The following is a 14,934-nucleotide window of genomic DNA, read 5'->3' on the forward strand; positions in this document are numbered from 1 at the left end:
GACCTAATATCCGACCAACTTTGGTCGGTTATTTTCCAGAAATTAAAGTATAGCGACCAAAGTTGGTCGGTAAATGCTTCCCTTATATTAACCGACCAACTTTGACCTGTAATTTTAAATAGGATTTCTTTATATATTTTATAAAATATTTTAAATAATAATATAATTATTAAAAAAATTTAACTGGGTCCCACATTACCGACCAAAATAAAATTTTCTTTGACTAAACAAGTCTGACCAGCTCGGTCAACTTGTTGACCACTTTACCGACCAACTTTAGTCCGTAATTTATTTAAAATAAATATAAAATATTTTTCTCTCCTTTACCGATCAACTTTGGTCGCTTTTTTGGACCGTCCAATTTTGGTCGCTAATTCCGAATTTCTAGTAGTAAAATTCTACAGAAGATTAAATATTCAAAAAGATAAATCTAAATTATATGAAAGGAAACATATTTAATACATTGTAATTTGCTACTCATCATCGCTAGAATACTTTGTGTCTTGCTAAGATACTTGAAATAACTTAGTTTAAGTAGAAGTATCATAATAGATTTTAGAAATTAGTATTTTGTGTTTAATTACTTGTTGGCATGTAAAAGTTTTCATAATTCCAAGGCTCAAAGAAAAATTTAATGCATTATTAATTTTAAACTTACTATATAAATATATTTGCACATGTAAAATTTATTCGCTACGGTTCGGTATTTTTCAGTTTATTTTTATAAAATAAAAAATCTATCATAATTATCGGTGTGGTTATAGATTTATATAAAACCTATAATTTCTTTAAAAGAAACCTAAAAATCGGTTTGGTGCGGTACGGTTCAATCGGTTTAGTCGGTTTTCGAATATCCATTGACACCCCCTAATGGCAAGGACATAGATGATCTTAACTATTAACGGAGAGCAAAAATACCCCATAATGTATAGTGCAAAGGTAATTCTGATTGTTTTCCACTAAATAGTAAACTGTTATCAATTACAAATTGTTAAAAATATTTAAATAAATTGTGCGAGTAGTATATTTTGCACTTCGCTCTGAAAATATTCTTATCTACCATTTGAGGATATAACAAAAAAATCTGGAATTTCTCATGGAATCCTTGGCAAAGTCAAATGTAACAATCCCACTGGCCGTTTTGCTTTTTAGAATCCTGTCCCCCTAAATAAATTTCCCGCACTTACTTTAACTAATTTATGACCTGCGAGGATGGTTGGTTCGGAATTTGGAAGAGTTTGAGTTGAAATAGGATTATTTCATTCCTTAAGATTTTCTTAAAAGGCCAAGTTTGACTTTGGTCAACATTTTTAGCAAATGGACCCGGATTTGTATTTTAACGGTCTCGGAGGGTCCGTAAGAAAATACGGGACCTGGGCGTGTACCCGAAATCGAATTCCGAGGTCCCTAGCCCGAGTAATAAATTTTTATTAGAAATTATCAAACTGAATTTCTAAGGATTTAAAGAAATTAACTAATGATTGATCATGTTGGTATCGGGCCCGTATGTTGGTTTCGGAGCCCAGTACAGGTCCAATATAGCATTTAAGACTTGCCCGCAAACTTTGGTGTCAATCCGAGTAGTATTAGTACGTTTCGACACGTTAGAAGTGAATTGAAGAACTTGAAGTTCATAAGTTTGATTCAATTGGTTTTAGGGGGCGATTCTTTGATTTAGCGTTGTTTCAAGCATTTCGAAGATTTAGCGGATCTGTTTCATGATTTCAAACTTATCAGTATGTTCGGGCGGGGCCCGGGAGCCCCAAGCGTCAATCGGACGAGGCTCGAGTGAAGTTGGAAAATTTGGGATGATCTAAAGCTTCAGATTGTTGTCATGACCGCACCTGCGGTTGGTCAGCCGCAGGTGCGAGACCGCAAAAGCGGTCGTCCTCTCATAGATGCGGCCAAGGAAGGCCAAGCCAAAGCCGCAGAAGCGGCAGTGCAGAAGCAGCTTCAAGACTGCAGAAGCGATCCCAGCTCGCTTGGCCAATTCCGTAGATGCGACATTCCTCTCGCAAAAGCGGGACCGTAAATGCGGAAATCACTGAAGCAGTAAGCTTCATTTAATACGGGCTCTAAGTCATTTTGGCCATTTTTCACTCACCTATTGGATGATTTTAGAGCTCTTGAGAGAGGACTTTCATCTAGCATCTTGAGTTAAGTTTATCCTACCTATATCTAGTTTAATACTTGAGTCTTGGGTAGATTAGCACACAAAGATTAAGGTAAAATCATGAGGTTAGAGCAAAACCTAGGGTTTTGATAAAAGTTAGATTTAATCACAAATTTTGTTATGAAATGAATTAGAAATCATATATTATTGATCCTTAGGTCATAAAGAACAACTTTCTTTGAAAAATTTCAGAATCCGAAACGTGGGCCCGGGGTCGGATTTTAGGAAAATTGTGTTTAAGGTTGGAAAATTGCTTTAATAGTTAGAATGCGATCTTGTGAGCTTGTATTGACTAGTTCCTACCTCGTTTAATTAGTTTTGGATCGTTCGACTCCAAATTGAGAGTTTGAGCACGTTCTTGGTATTGGAAGTACACTTTGGAGCGAGGTAAGCCTCCTTTCTAACCTTGTAAGAGGAAATTATCCCCATTGGTGTAATAGTTGAATAATTTGCCACTAAATGCGGGGGCTACGTACGTACTAGGTGACGAGAGTTCGTGCATAGCTACTATAATGTTAATTCTCCGATTAGTTTAGGACCCGTATCATGCCATATTTGCAAATGTTTATATATTTTCTTGCTAAGGTGATCACTTAGGATATGCTAGAGACTTGGAAATGAACATAAGTGAACGTATGTACTTGTTGAACACTTGTATGAATTTATTTGAATATAAATGCGCCTTCACGTGTTTTCCTGATGATAATTGATATTTGTGGATCGGGCCGATCTCCTCGGTAGAAATAGATGCATCTATGGTTCGTGCCATTCGACCCTCTGGTAGTGCACAATGTCTTTTCTATTGGATCGGGCTGCCGACCTCTGCATAATGTGTGCATAATATCTATGTGAAATTTTATTCATGACTTGCTGTGTTAAATATTTAGAAAAGTAAATGGCTAACTGTGATATTATTAAGGACATGACTTATTACTCCTGGCTACAAACTATTAATTACTTGTGACTTCCATGCTTAGCATAACACATTATTATATTATTTGACCCTAGTAAGTATCAAATCGACCTCTCGTCTCTACTTCTTCGAGATTAGACAGGATACTTACTGGGTACATATTATTTATGTACTCATACTACGCTTCTGTACTTAATATTACAGTATCTAAGGCAGGTACATATGGCTATCAATCTGGTGCGCATCCCTGGTCATATTATGAGACTTCCACGGTTAGTTGTTCCCTTCCCGCACCGTTCTGCAGCTTGATGGAGTCTCTCTTTATTTTTGGGCTGTCTATTCTATTTCAGACAGTAGGATAGATTTATTCTTTTGTATATTCTACTAGTTGCCCATAAGTTGTGACACCAGGTCTTGGCACTCACATTAGTAGACTATTCTTTTGGGAACTGTATAATTATTTTGGGTACATTAGTGATTATCGCTTATTTTAGCTTCCTGTTTTAGAAATTGTAGTACCTGTTTTTGGTAAAGTAAAGTGAACACTTATTTATATTTCCGCGCTGGCTTGCCTGACAATACTGTCACGACCCATTTCCATTATAGGCAATGGTGTTGGGCACCATCATGACCTATAATGGAAATGGGTCGTGACAGTATGGTATCAGAGCACTAGGTTCACGTAGGTTTCACAAGTCATGGGCAAATCTAATAGTGTCTTGCGGATCAGTACGAAGACATCTGTATTTATCTTCGAGAGGCTATAGGGTGTTAGGAAAATTACTCTTTATTCATTTCCTATCATGCAGTGGTTGGTATACTAAATTTCCCTCTTCTCTTCTCTCACTGATGGTGAGGACACGCACGACTGAAGTTCCAGACCCAGGAGGAGCTGCTCCCCTAAACGCTAGAGGCCGAGGCAAAGGCCGGGGGAGGGAACTAGGCTGAGATAGGGGATGAGGGCATCCTAGAGCTGTCCTAGTAGCGCCACCAGCAGATCCTGCAGGAGATCCTATCATTGAGGAGCAGGGCGAGGTGCCCGCAACTGAGCTTACCCCGGTGGACTTTATGACATCACCGGGTTTCAAGGAGGTCATGGGCCGTATGCTGCGGTTCATGGACATCATAACTCAGGCTGGTTTATTTCCAGCAGATCCAGCTACATCACAAGCAGGAGGGGGAGCACAGACCCCTACTGCTCAAGCTCCTGGTTATACAGCTACAGTGTACCAAAATCTGGGTACACTACCCGCAGATGGGGCTCAGCCAGTTACTGTAGTGGTGCCCGAGCCCAGACCAGCTACGGATGATGACCCGCAAAAGTTATTGGATAGATGGACTAGACTTCACCCTCCTGTCTTCGGGGGTGAGCATCATGAGGATGCCCAGGATTTAACTGATAGGTGTAGGGATAGACTGCACAACATGAGGATATTGGAGTCGCATGGGGTTGACTTCACTACTTTTCAGCTAGAGGGCAGGGCCCGTAGATGGTGGAAGTCCTATGTTCTTGGCATGCCAGCAGGTTCTCTTCCCATCACTTGGGTTCAGTTCACATATTTATTCTTGGACAGGTATATTCCACCCTCTGAGAGGGAAGAGCTGCTGTATCAGTTTGAGCAGCTAGAGCAGGGTCAGATGTTCGTGACCGACTATGAGGCGAGGTTTTCTAAGTTATCCCGCTATACATTGATGATACTTCCTACTGACGCAGAGAGGGTGCGGAGGTTCGTTGCAGGGTTGCATTCTGGAATTAGGGCCAACATGGCCCGAGAGGTGGAAATTAGGACTCCTTATCAGCTAGTAGTGGAGATTGCTCGGAGGATTGAGGGATATTGTCTGAGGGGTAGAGAGCAGATGCAATAGGATAAGAGGACTAGATTCTCCAGAGAGTTCAGAGGTGCCGCAGCTAGGTGTAGAGGCCAGTTTGGGAGGGGTCAGCCCAACAGACCCCCATATTCAGCACCACCACCTGCTCGGGGTGCTCCAGCGCGCCCCTATTTCAGTACCATTCCAGAGAGTTCCTATCGCCCGCCAACTATTCAGGGTTCCTCCAGTGGGTATTTAGGTCCCCAGGGTTCTTCTGGTTCCTATTTCAGTGCTATACCGGAGAGTTCATACAGTCCACCGGCTATCCAAGCTTCTTCTAGTGGATCTACAAGCCATTAGGGTCAGCCATCAAGGGCAGCAGGTCGCCGCACCGCGGGGTTGTTTTGAGTGCCGAGAACTTGGTCATATGAAGAGATACTGCCCCAGGCTTTGGGGTAAGGCAGTACAACAGGGTCAGCAGCCCATGATTTTAGCATCGGTTGCCCAACCGTCTAGAGGTGGGGGGCAGGGTGGTAGAGGCCGTCTTAGAGGTGAAGGCCAGACAGGGAGAGGTCAGCCAGCTACTGCGCAGTCAAGTGGAGGCCTACCAGCCGGCGCTCCAGCCAGATTCTATGCCTTTTCGGCTAGGCTACATGCATTGGCCTCAGATGCCGTCATCATAGGTATTATTTCCATCTGCGGTAGAGATGCTTTGGTATTATTTGATCCAGGGTCTACCTATTCATATGTATCATCTCTGTTTGCTCGTTTCCTGGTTACTTCTCTTGAGCCTTTGGGCACTCTTGTTCATGTGTCCACTCCTGTGGGCGATTCTGTGGTTATGGATTAGATCTACCGGTCCTGTATGGTCACATTATGTGATTTTGAGACTAGAGAGGATCTCCTGTTGCTTGATATGATCGACTTTGAGATCATCTTGGGTATGGATTGGTTATCTCCATATTACGCCGTCCTAGATTGTCATGCCAAGACTGCTACGTTAGCAATTCCAGGGTTGCCAAGGTTGGAGTGGAAGGGTTCCACAGTTGATACATCTAGTCGGGTTATCTTTTTCCTGAAGGCTCGGTATATGGTCGAGAAGGGGTGTTTGGCTTATCTAGCTTATGTTCGGGATACCACCGCAGAGTCTCCGACAATCAATTCAGTTCCAGTAGTTCGGGAGTTCGCCGATGTGTTTCCTTCTGATCTTCCTGGCATGCCACTAGATCGTGATATTGAATTTCTGTATTGATTTGGCTCTAGGCACCCAGCCTATATATATCCCACCGTACCATATGGCTCCAAAATAATTGAATGAGTTGAAGGAGCAGCTAGAGGAGTTGTTAGAAAAGGGGTTTGTTAGACTAGTGTATCACTTTGGGATGCACCGGTGCTATTTGTGAAGAAGAAGGATGGGACTATGCGGATGTGCATTGATTACCGCCAGTTGAACAAAGTCACCATCAAGAACAAGTATCGGTTGCCTCATATCGATGATTTGTTTGACCAATTGCAGGGTGCTAGGGTGTTCTCTAAGATCGACTTGAGGTCGAGGTATTATCAACTGAAGATTCGGGCCTCGGATATTCCGAAGACTACATTCCGGACTAGATATGGCCATTATGAGTTTTTGGTGATGTCCTTTGGCTTGACTAATGTCTCATCAGCATTTATGTACTTGATGAACAGGGTGTTCAGACCTTATATTGATTCCTTTGTCATCGTCTTCATTGACGACATTTTGATATACTCGCGTATCTTGGGGGAGCACAAGCAACATTTGAGATTAGTGCTTCAGACCATTGCGAGAGTAGAAGCTATATGCTAAGTTCTCCAAGTGTGAGTTTTGGCTAGAGTCAGTGGCATTCTTGGGGCATGTTGTGTCAGGAGAGGGTATTAAGGTGGATCCCAAGAAGATTGAGGCAGTTCAGAGTTGGCCACGTCCTACTTCAGTGACCGTGATCAGGAGTTTCCTAGGGTTAGCAAGCTATTACAGACGATTCGTGCAGGGCTTTTCATCTATTGCATCACCTATGACTAGATTGACCCAGAAGGGTGCTCCTTTCCATTGGTTCGATGATTGTGAGGCGAGCTTTCAGAAGCTCAAGACAGCTTTAACTATAGCACCAGTTCTTGTGTTGCCTTCTGGTTCAGGGATGTATACGGTATATTGTCACGCGTTGGATTGGGATGTGTATTGATGTAGGAGGGGCGAGTTATTGCATATGCATTGCGTCAGGTGAAGATTCATGAGAAGAATTATCCTGTGCATGATTTGGAGTTGGCCGAGATTGTTCATGCTCTTAAGATATGAAGGCATTATCTGTATGGGGTGTCATGTGAGGTTTATACTGATCATCGCAGCTTACAACATTTGTTCAAGCAGAGGGATCTCAATTTGAGGCAGCGTAGATGGCTTGAGTTACTGAAGGATTATGATATCACCATTCTTTATCATTCGGGTAAGGCAAATGTGGTCGTAGATGCCTTAAGCAGGAAAGCAGAGAGTATGGGTAGCTTGGAATTCATTCCAGCAGAGAAGAGGCCGTTAGCTTTGGACATTCAGTCCTTGGCTAACAGACTTGTGAGGTTGATATTTCAGAGCCCAGCTGAGTTCTTGCGTGTGTTGTTGCTCAGTCTTCATTATTGGGGCAGATCAAGGTTCGGTAGTTCGATGATCCACGTTTGGTGGATCTCAGAAAGACAGTGCTTCAAGGTAGTGCCAAGGAGGTTTCTATTAGCGAGGATGGTGTTTTGCGACTCTAGGGTCGCTTATGTGTTTCTAATGTTGATGGTCTGAGGGAGAGAATATTAGAGGAGGTGCACAGTTTGCGGTATTCCATTCATCTGGATGCAACGAAGATGTATCGTGATTTGAGGCAGCATTATTGGTGGCGGAGGATGAAGAAAGACATAGTAGAGTATGTGGCTAGGTGCTTGAATTGCCAGCAGGTTAAATATGAGCACCAGAGGCCGGGTGGACTACTTTAGCAGATGCCTATACTAGAGTGGAAGTGGGAGCGCATTATTATGGACTTCGTAGTTGGGTTGCCCAGGACTTTGCGAATGTTTGATGCAATGTGGGTCATTGTTGACAGGTTGACCAAGTCGGCACACTTTATTCCAGTTGTGACTACTTACCCTTCAGAGAGATTGGTTCAGACTTACATTCGAGAGATAGTTTGGTTGCGCGGTGTGCCTGTGTCCATCTTATCAGATAGAGGCCCTCAGTTCACTTCCCATTTCTGAAGAGCCGTTCAGAGTGAGTTAGGGACCGGGTAGAGCTTAGCACAACATTCCATCCTTACACTGACGGGCAATCAGAGCGAACAGTTCAGATTTTGGAGGACATGCCTGGAGCATGTGTGATTGACTTTGGAGGAAAATGGGATCAGTTCTTGCCTTTGGCAGAGTTTGCTTACAACAACAGCTACCAGTCCAGTATCGAGATGGCTCCATTTGAGGCTTTATATGGGCGGTGATGTCATTCTCCTATCAGCTGGTTTGAGCCTGGTGAGGCTAAGTTGTACGACACAGACTTGGCGAAAGATGTCTTGGTTAAGGTGAAGTTGATTCAAGAAAGGCTTCGCACAACTCAGTCCAGATAGAAGAGTTACGCGGATTAGAAAGCGCGTGATGTAGCATTCATGGTTGGCAAGAAGGTCCTCTTGAAAGTCTCAATAATTAAAGGTATTATGAGGTTCAGGAAGAAGGGAAAGTTGAGCCCAAGATTCATTGGCCCATTTGAGGTGTTGAGGCGGGATGAGAGGTCGCTTACGAGCTTGCTTTACCCCCAGCTTATCGGGAGTTCATCCAGTATTTCATGTGTCTATGCTTCGGAGGTATCATGCCGACTTGTCCTATATGTTATACTTCAGTACTATTCAGCTGGATGAGAATTTGGGTTATAAGGAGGAGCCAGTTGCCATTGTTGATAGACAAGATCGCCAACTAAGATCCAAGAGGATTTCAATGGTGAAGGCCCAGTGGAGGGTCCAACCAGTCGAGAAGGCAACCTGGGAGTCCAAGGAGGACATGCGGAGCAGATATCTACATTTATTCGGCACCTCAGGTACTTTTCTATGTCCGTTCGAGGACGAACGTTTATTTAAGAAGTGGAGAATGTAACGGCCTAACTGGTCATTTTGCTTTTTAGAACCCCGTCCTCCTAAATAAAACTTCCCACGCTTGCTTTAACTAATTTACGACCTATGGGGATGGTTGGTTCGGGATTTGAAAGAGTTTGGGTTGAAATAGGCTCATTTGATTCCTTAAGATTTTCTTAAAAGGCTAAGTTTGACTTTGGTCAACGTTTTTAGCAAACGGACCCGAATTTGTGCTTTGACGGTCCCGAAGGATTCATAGAAAAATACGGGACCTGGGCGTGTGCCCGAAATCGAATTCCGAGGTCCCTAGACCGAGTAATGAATTTTTATTAGAAATTATTAAACTGAAATTCTAAGGATTTAAAGAAATTAACTAATGATTGATCATGTTGGTATCAGGCCCGTATGTTGGTTTGGAGCCCGGTACAGGTCCAATATAGCATTTAAGGCTTGCCCGCAAAATTTAGTGTCAATCCGAGTAGTATTAGTACGTTTCTGCACGTTAGAAATGAATTGAAGAGCTTGAAGTTCATAAGTTTCAATCAATTGGTTTTAGGGGGTGATTCTTAGATTTAGCATTGTTTCAGGCATTCCGAAGGTTTGAGCGGGTTTGTTTCATAATTTCAAACTTGTCGGTATGTTCGGGCGGGATCCGGGAACCCCGAGCATCAATCTGACGAGGCTCGAGTGAAGTTGGATTATTTGGGATGAGCTGAAGCTTTAGGTTCCTGTCATAACCGCACCTGTGGTGGGTCAGCTGCATGTGCGAGACCGTAGAAGCGATCATCCTGCAGATGCGGTTTAGGCTAGGGGTAGACGTTCGGTATTTCGGTACGGTATTTATAAATTACAGTTCGATATTTCGGTATTCGGTATATCAATTGTGCATACCAAATTCGATATGGTTCGGTATTTTCTTATTTGGTTCGGTACGATTCAGTACAGTTTCGGTATCGCACCATCCCTGGTAATGGTGCAGTTATAAATTATAACAATTAACACTCCCACAGTCCTATTAGATGTAGAGAACACTTAATTTGTACATAACAATGAAGAACTTCCACTGAAATAAGCATGAAATTTAACAGATAGTTAAACAATAAGGATATTTCTCACTTCTTTGTTTCTGAAGCAATGCAGAAACTACAGAACTACTATATTCATCAGTCAATCTACTATCATTAAATTCAAGGATGCAATTGATCAATCCTTGTCGCCAACCTCCAATAAAAGTACTTCAATGCACACCATTCTTGAAACTACTATATTCATCAGTCAATCTACATACCTTCTAACATGCTAAAAATAGCACAAGACCAACTAAAATAAAAAATAGTACTATTGGATATCAATCTACAGCCCCTCCAGCGGCAAACCTGCTAAAAATAGAACAAGACTAATTAAAAACAAAACTTAGTACTACTAAGTAACAAAGTTGGTTGAAAGTACTATTGAGAAGAACAAAAAGACAGAACACTTAACCCAATTAGTTTTACCATATCATCGTTATAGAGTAACTTTTACCCCATTGAGTAACCAAACTGTCAAAATAATAAGTCTATTGAGTACAAAAGAGAAGGAATTTTCAGTTCACTTATGAATATGTTCTAGAAAATAGGATTTCGTTTAGGCAGTGAACGAGCTTCCGAATAAATATATAGTGAATTCGTACATATTTTCATAAAAGGAAAAGTGATAAAAACAAGTATCTTTACCCACCCAACCAGTCGGTGAAGGCGTGAGGTGAAAAATGGCAAAAGAATTAGTTGAATACTAACATAAAACCACAAGATTGAAGAATGGAGAATGAAGAAGTTATGAACCTGTTGAAGACTTGAAGATTGTAGAATGAAGGTCAACAATGAGCAAGCAAGTAGTCACCGAGGAGAGGAGTTGTCGTCGCCGCTCGCCGAGGTTGTGAAGTCGTAGTTGCCCTCTACTATTGGGTTAGAAAATAGAGAAAGGAAATGGGTAAGTGGAAGAAGCTAACGTAAGTCTGCTGTGCTATCTCAAAGCCTAAGGGAATAGGGAATTAGGAGCTTAAGGTGTTGGGCTTAGGCTTATTTGGCTGGAAATTGGGAGAAATTCAAAAATAGCCAGATTTACAACTGGTCGTTCAAAAATAACCCAGTTTCAAAAGTAATCGAAATTTAGCCACTTTTCATGTAAAGATAAATCTGAGCGAAAACACTGTTCAAAACCCGGAAAATACGCCAGTATATTATACTGGAGTTCCAGCATAAGTATGCTTGAACTCTAGCATATTATACTGGAGTTCCAGGATAAGTATGCTGGAACTCCAGCATAATATGATGGAGTTCCAGCATAAGTACATTAGAACTCCAGCATAATATACTGGAGTTCCAGCAAGTATAATTGTCCAGTATAATATACTGGAGTTTGGAGCACCAGTGCTCCAGTCTCCAGTATATTATACTGGAGTTAGCAAGTATACTGGTCCAGCATAATATGCTGGAGTTCATATACAGTGCACCGAACTCCAGTATATTATGCTGGACCGGTCTCTGTTGCAGCAAAATAGTGGCTATTTTTCATTGACTTCATAAACACTGACTATTTTTGAATGACTAGTCCGAAAACTGGCTATACCGTGCTATTTTTACCTAGAAATTAGAAATAGAGTTGGGCTTGGACTTAAATATTTCGGTATTTTGGTATACCGAAATATCAAAAACTCAACACCGAATACCGTACCGAAATACCATAATTTCTATACCGAAATATACTAAAATACCAAAAAAACTGAAACCAAAATACCAAATTAATTCGGTTCGGTTCAGAATTCGATTTTTCGGATTTTATGCCCATCCCTAGCCAAGGCAGGCCAAGCCAAAGACGTAGAAGTGGCAGTGCAGAAGCGGCTTCAAGACCGTCGAAGCGGTCCCAACTCTCTTGGCCAATTCCGCAGATGCGACCTTCCTCTCGCAGATGCGGTCTCTTGACTGCAGATGCGGTCTCCTGACCGCAGATGCGGAAATCACTGAAGCAGTGAGCTTCATTTAATACGGGCTCTAAGTCATTTTGGCCATATTTCACTCACCCATTGAGCGATTTTGGAGCTTTTGAGAGAGGACTTTCACCTAGCATCTTGAGGTAAGTTTATCCTACCTATTTCTAGTTTAATACTTGAGTCTTGGGTAGATTAACACACAAAGATTAAGGTAAAATCATGGGGTTAGAGCAAAACCTAGGGTTTTGATAAAAGTTAGATTTAACCACGAAATTTGTTATGAAATGAATTAGAAATCATATATTATTGATCCTTAGATTATAAAGAACAACTTTCTTTGAAAAATTTCGGAATCCAGGCACGTGGGCCTGGGGTTGGATTTTAGGAAACTTATGTTTAAGGTTGGGAAATTGCTTCAAGCTTGTGAGCTTGTATTGACTAATTCCTACCTTGTTTAATAGTTTTGGATCATTCGGCTCCAAATTGAGAGTTTGAGCACGTTCTTGGTATTGGAAGTACACTTTGGAGCGAGGTAAGTCTCCTTTCTAACATTGTAAGAGGGAATTGTCCCCAATGGTGTAATAATTGAATAATTTGCCACTAAATGCGGGGGCTACGTACGCACTAGGTGACGAGAGTCCATGCGTAGCTACTATTATGTTAATTGTCCGGATAGTTTATGACCCGTATCATGCCATATTTGCAAATATTTATATATTTTCTTGCTAAGGTGATCACTTAGGATATGCTAGAGACTTGAAAATGAATATAAGTGAACGTATGTACTTGTCGAACACTTGTATGAATTTATTTGAATATAAATGCGCCTTCACGTGTTTCCCTGATGATAATCGATACTTGTGGATCAGGCCGATCACCTCGGTAGAAATAGATGCATCTATGGTTCGTGTCATTCGATCTTCTAGCAGTGCACAGTTTCTTTTCTGTTGGATCGGGTCATCGACCTCGGCATAACGTGCGCATGATATCTATGTGAAATCTTATTCATGACTTGCTGTGTTAGATGTTTAAAAATGTAAATGGCTAACTGTGATATTATTAAGGACATGACTTATTACTCCTCGCTACAAACTGTTAATTACTTGTGACTTTCATGCTTAGCATAATACATTATTATATTATTTGACCCTAGTAAGTATCAAGTGGACCTCTCGTCTCTACTTCTTCGAGATTAGACGGGATACTTACTAGGTACATGCTATTTATGTACTTATACTACGCTTCTGTACTTAATTGTACAGGATTTGAGGCAGGTACATCAGGCTATCAGTCTGGTGCGCATCCCTGATCATAGTTCGAGACTTCCATGGTGAGCTGCTCCTTTCCCGCGTCGTTCTGCAGCTTGATTGAGTCTCTCTTTATTTTTGGGCTGTCTATTCTATTTCGGACAGTAGGATGGATTTATTCTTTTGTATATTCTACTAGTGCCCACAACTTGTGATACCAGGTCTTGACACACACATTAGTAGACTATTCTTTTGGGAAATATATAATTATTTTGGGTACATTACTGATTATCGCTTGTTTTAACTTCCAGTTTTAGAAATTGCAGTACTTGTTTTTGGTAAAGTAAAGTGAACACTTATTTATATTTCCGCGTTGGCTTGCCTGACAATGGTGTTGGGCGCCATCATGACCTATAATGGAAATGAGTCGTGACACCAAATTTACTATAAAACCCCAACAAGTTTATCCCTCTTAAAGGGGAGATTCATAATAGGCATAAGTAGGAATTGTTGTACGTTACATAAATCAAATGCATTGGTTTTAAAAGATAGAATGTTGCGAGTAGACCAATGCGGTGCGCTTTAGAAGAAGCGTCAATTTGATTAGGCATCAGAATGCACTATGATATCATTAAGACTACAAAAAGTAGAGAAGTGATGGGCATTCTAAATAAAAACCCAAAAATCCCAAAATTTTAAAAAAAAATAAAGCGAAAGAAAACTATAAATGGAGTGACAAATCAAGCTTCTGATCTCTATCCCTTTCATGGTCCTTAACAAAAGTTGGTACGTTCAGATCATCTTCACATTCTTGAAAGAAATCATTATTGTTGCATCTTTGACTAATAATACTACTCTTTTGCCATTTTGGGAAACCTTGTTCATCCCCTTCATGAACATACGGATTACTATTACTCAAATAATTCCCATTTCGATACACCATTGCATTATTCTCAAATCTTGGTGCACCATTTGATCCAAATCTACTAGTAGAAAATTGCTGCTGCTGCCCAGCTGGAAATTGACAAAAGTTGGCTGCATGAGCAGTTATGTAAAGAGAAGGATGATTTATAAGGCCAATTGGATGGTTAGGTGCAAAAACAAGTGGTCCTTGTGGAAGTACTGAAGAAAAGTTAGCAGCATAATGATCATGATGAGATGACATAATTCTCTTGTTTTTTCTTGCTGCTGTCCTTTCTTTCTTGTGAGCATTTTGATGGCCTCCTAAAGCTTGTGAACTATGAAACTTTCTTGAACAATATAAGCATGGAAATGACCTTGTGTTGTTGTCTTCTGAATTATTTGGTTGGACATGGCTTACTTTCTCACTCTCCATATCTGTAAAGTAAATGTCACAATAAAACCTAGTTAGGGATATAAATGAAGAACTTTGAATAACTAGGTTATGGAATAATGAAAGAAACAACAACTACTTCTGCACTACAATCCCTAATCATGAGTTGAACTCAACATATTTAAAAAAAAAAATTAGTAGAATTTTTTGTTATCTTCAAACTGGGATATAAATCTTGAATAGGACTAAAAGGTTCCTATAAAACATAGGATTAGTAATCTCGGAGGGAGAAATTTAAGATATGAATCTATGTCAAGAAGAATTCAACAATTTTTATATACACAAAAAGATTATTTTATCCTATATTGACAGTATAATTTTCCGGCAAGGGATTTAATTAAACTCCTTCACTTCAGGTAGC

The 14,934-nt window shown here is 40.8% G+C and overlaps 1 protein-coding gene across 1 annotated transcript; it reads right to left on the minus strand.

Annotated features, from left to right (window-relative positions):
* Window positions 1-13,940: 13,940 nt before the first annotated feature.
* LOC107832381 (zinc finger protein GIS-like) lies at window positions 13,941-14,555 on the minus strand. The gene has a single exon (XM_016660222.1). It carries the CDS (start codon window positions 14,553-14,555, stop codon window positions 13,941-13,943), a length of 615 nt encoding a protein of 204 aa, XP_016515708.1.
* Between the last annotated feature and the right edge of the window lie 379 nt (window positions 14,556-14,934).

This window comes from Nicotiana tabacum, chromosome 22 (genome assembly GCF_000715075.1).
Source record: "Nicotiana tabacum cultivar K326 chromosome 22, ASM71507v2, whole genome shotgun sequence".
NCBI classification, from domain to species: domain Eukaryota; kingdom Viridiplantae; phylum Streptophyta; class Magnoliopsida; order Solanales; family Solanaceae; genus Nicotiana; species Nicotiana tabacum.